Source organism: Pantherophis guttatus, chromosome 5, assembly GCF_059756535.1.
Source record: "Pantherophis guttatus breed Tessera chromosome 5, ASM5975653v1, whole genome shotgun sequence".
Taxonomy (NCBI): Eukaryota; Metazoa; Chordata; class Lepidosauria; order Squamata; family Colubridae; genus Pantherophis; species Pantherophis guttatus.
Genome location: NC_142067.1, coordinates 433,555 through 437,943, shown reverse-complemented (window position 1 = coordinate 437,943; position 4,389 = coordinate 433,555). Strand labels below are relative to the sequence as shown.

Sequence of the window (4,389 nt, the reverse complement as noted above, 5' to 3'; positions counted from 1 at the left end):
GGCTATTCCCTAATGCGAGGGACCTGCTGCTCAGAAGGTCCCCTGCCGTCCATGGCTCCATGTAAAGTGGAGCTCAGGAAGCATCTCCTTGACAGATCCTCATATCTGTGGAAGGAAAAACTGTTCTGCCCAAATATCAACGTTTTTCTGCCATTCCAAAACCCACCAGGATGAGGCAGGGACATCCTTGGGCACACAACTGGGCCCCAGTATTTCATGTGAGCTTCCTTCTCCTTCCCAGCCCGCCGTCTGCAAGCTGGGACCCTCCTTAGAAGCACAGAATTTAGAGGCACCAGGTCAGTCCACAGTGAGGTCACCCCTGTTGTTATGAGAGCTAGGCTTCCTGTCGTGAAGGTCATGCTATCGTTTGCCTTTCAAAAGCTTATGTACCGTTTCAGGGGATCTATAGCCCATAACCTTGTAGGCTTTGGGGCTCTTCAGTGTTCCTTTGGTGAGGAGCCCTGATCACTGTGAGTTCCTTACTTGAGTGGGCATTTTCCGTACCACCCACAGGAACAAAATGACAAATGCAGCTCAAACTCTATTGTCTTTGGTTCCTGGCGATTAGATGGGCACTTCCAAGTACTGTTTTTTGCGAAATATGATGGATATTGTTTGCCATAGCCTTCTTCTGGGGTTTTGTAGATAAAGAATTCTCAAGGCAGCCTTATAGGTGCAGAAATTCTCACCCAACAGATATTAGAGCCAACCCACCAGACTCCACTAATATCTCTGTGTGTCTCTCTACCTATCCACATCTTTTTCTTTCTTTTTCTTTCTTTCTTTCTTTCTTTCTTTCTTTCTTTCTTTCTTTCTTTCTTTCTTTCTTTCTCTTTCTTTCTTTCCTTCCTTCCTTCCTTTTTTCTCTATCTATCATGTCTATCTATTGATCTATCTATATTTATCTTTCTCTCTATTAGCTATTCATCTAACTATGTCTATGTCTATCATTATCTATCTTTCAACCTCTGCTATGTCACAGAGAGGTTGCTATGTCCACAGTCATGGCCACCCTCTGTGTTCCCCTCCCCCAATGTCATCTCCTTTCCTTCTGCCCAAGGGTCACTTTGACTGACGAGGCTCTGCAGATGAAGGTGCACCATGCAGCACATGATTTCTGGTGCCCCCATGAATGCCACGGCCACGCTCCATGATACCTTCACCCTCCTGGGCATCCCAGGGCTGGAGTCCCTGCACAGCTGGCTCTCCATCCCTTTCTGCTCCATGTACCTGGTGGCTCTGCTGGGCAACATTGGCCTCCTGCTGGTGATCAAGATGGAGCCCAGCCTACACAAGCCCATGTACCTCTTCCTGGGCATGCTCTCCCTCACAGACCTGGTGCTCTCCTCCTCCACCCTGCCCAAGCTGCTTGCCATCTTCTGGTTTGGCAAGAAGGACATCAGCTTCCATGCCTGTCTGGCCCAGATGTTCTTCATCCACTCCTTCACTTCCATGGAGTCTGGCTTCTTCCTGGCCATGGCCTATGACCGCTACATGGCCATTTGTAACCCCCTGCACCACACGGCTGTCCTCACCAACGCCCTCCTGGCCAAGGTGGGGCTGGCCGTGGTGGTTAGGGGGCTGGTGCTGTTCCTCCCACACCCATTCTTGGTGGGGCGGCTGCCCTTCTGCAAGTCCAAGGTCATTGTCCACAGCTACTGCGAGTTCATGGCTCTGCTGAAGCTGGCTTGTGCAGATACAGCGGCCAGTGGGGGCTACAGCCTCACCGTGGCTTTCCTGATTGGGGGCTTCGATGTCTGCTTCATCAGCCTCTCCTATGGTCTGATCCTGCACACAATCTGCCACTTGCCCTCCAAAGAAGCTGGTTTCAAGGCCCTGGGCACCTGTAGCTCCCACATCTGTGTCATACTCATCTTCTACACTACGGCCTTCTTCTCCTTCCTCACCCTCCGCTTTGGCCACAACGTCCCCCATTCTGTCCACATCCTCATTGCCAACGTCTACCTCATAGTTCCACCTGCACTGAACCCCATCATCTATGGCCTACGGACCAAGAAGATCCGGGACAGGGTGCTGGGACTCTTTTCTTCATGATGTCTCATGACCTTCCCAAGCACTGTTGCAGCGATGTGTCTCTTACCAGAGAAGATCTGCACACGTTGCAATGTCCAACCGAAGGAGAGGAAGGAGACTTTGCAGTTTAGGGTCGGTTTGGAGGAAGAAATATCTGCCTAGCCTCTGTTGGGTCTTTCTGGTGTCTCCCAAGGGAAGCCACACAGTCTGGCAATATTCTGTTAGGATATTTAAATTTAGTAGCTGGAACAGGGAAATGTGCAATGGGCCAGAACAGGTGGCCGTAGTTGATTGGCTGGAGAGCGCCACCTCCTGCGTGAGGCAATCTGTGCTATGACTGGTTGCTGTAGGTGTCGTTTCCCTTTCTGTGTGTGCTCTGTGTGCTGTCAGTGATTTTCCTCATGATGCTCCTGTTTGCCTGACCATCTTGTCTGCTGTACATGCAAATGTTAAATAAATGTACTTGTATAGCATTAGACGGTTCATGTCGATAACCTGGCCTCCTGCTGCATAATTTCTTGACGTTCTTATAATATAGGTGATCAACCATAAATATCTCCTTTGGCCAGGGGCTCGCAAGTGGTCCTGCCAGACAATCTGGGACCCCTAACAAGAGTTTTGCAGGTTCTCGTCTTCAGGTCCACCAGATATTCTAACCAACCAGTGAGGCCACAACTAACAAGCAGCTCACAACTCTTCCCTTGCAACCCATCTCCAGGTGAAGGTGCCTGTCAGTCCTGAAGGCCAGGGGTCCATATAACATGGAGCTCATCTCCCTCTTTTCTTCCCCCTCCTGGAGAAAGCCATAAAAGGGGAAGAATGGCTGCAGCTCTCCACAGCTGGCACCCTTTGTTGTCACCTGCTGCGTTTGTGGCCCTTCCACGGGCAGCCTATCAGTTGGGGAGAGCAGCTCAGGGTGATCTAGACCGGCAGCCCCCAACCTTTTGGGTGCCAGGGACCAATGGTGGTTGTTCCATGGATCAGGGAGCCACATGGTTTTGGGCACTGCCTGGATCCTGTGCATGCACAGATGGAGCTTATCTTGCTTGTGTGGCCAGTTCCTGGTGGGTCACAGGCCAGGGGTTGGGGGTCCCATCACTGGGGAGACACTCTTTGCCCACTGAGCAGAGGGGCCTGTCTTGGATTGGTCAGTAAAAGATGCCCCTCCATCATCGAACCCCCCTCACACTATTCATTGTTACCTGAGCATAAAAAAAAAATAAGAACTACTAAGCCAAAGAAATTAAAAGCAGAATGGAATTTACACAAAGACCCTTCACTGTAATTCTCCCTCCCCTTCTGCTTTTATTTGATTCCATCCCCTCAGTTTTTTAATTGAATTTGGATTTAATTGGGTTGTTTTTAATATCTTGGGCCGAAATTATTTAATTGTTTTTTAAATTGTTTTTAAATTTTATATGCAATGTTTTATCTTGGCTGTACACCGCCCGGAGTCACGCAGGAGAAGGGCGGTATAGAAATAAAATAAAATACTTGCAAGACTAGCAAAGATGTTCCCCAATGTGCAGCCAAATTGTTGGAAATGTGGCCATGGTCATGGCACCTTCTTTCATACGTGGTGGACATGCCCCGAAGCAAAAAGGTACTGGAGCAAAATTCGGAGATGGTTGAAAGACATACTTAAAGAAGACATTGATCTGAATCCAGAAATATTTCTCCTGGGAATGGTAAAGAAAGGGTACGGAAAGGAAAAGGTCCACCTCCTAATACACATAACTACAGCTGCCAGACTAGCATACGCTCAATACTGGAAAAAGAAAGACCTACCACCAGATGACCTTATAATTAACAAAATATTAGAGTGTGCAGAGATAAGTAAATTAACTCACGAGATAAATGACGATGAAAATTCTGACTATGATACTGTGTGGGGAAGATGGTACGAATGGATAAATGATAGAATTAAGGAAGAAACAAAAGGTGCAGAAATTAATTAGAAATGTATAGTACAAATGACACCAGACACTTATTCATGTATATATGTATAAACACTGCGAATCCGATGTTAAACAGAATTGTTATTATATTTTATTTGTGTAAAAAAAATCAATAAAATTGTATATATAAAAAAAGAAATAAAATAAAAGAAATAAATAAAATAAATAAATAAATATTTGTCCCACGACCAGTTTTATTTTTACCTTCCAGCCCTTTGTGTCTTTTCTTCTTTCAATTTCTCACTTCTCTCTCTCTCCTTCTGTCTTTCATCTCATTAATTCCAGGCAACTAAGGTTTCCTGGTTTACCCCTTCCTCTTGACCCCTTCCCTCATCCTTCCATTTGTATTTTGATCCTTTCACCCTTTCACCTCTGTATGACTAAACCTTTTTTTTTA

At 46.6% G+C, this 4,389-nt stretch overlaps 1 protein-coding gene across 1 annotated transcript; it reads left to right on the top strand.

The window, feature by feature from the left end:
* Window positions 1–1,128: 1,128 nt before the first annotated feature.
* On the top strand, window positions 1,129–4,173 carry LOC148113254 (olfactory receptor 52P1-like). The gene has a single exon (XM_087894568.1). The coding sequence runs from the start codon at window positions 1,129–1,131 to the stop codon at window positions 2,053–2,055; it is 927 nt and encodes a 308-aa protein (XP_087750694.1). The 3' UTR covers window positions 2,056–4,173.
* The last annotated feature ends 216 nt before the right edge of the window (window positions 4,174–4,389 follow it).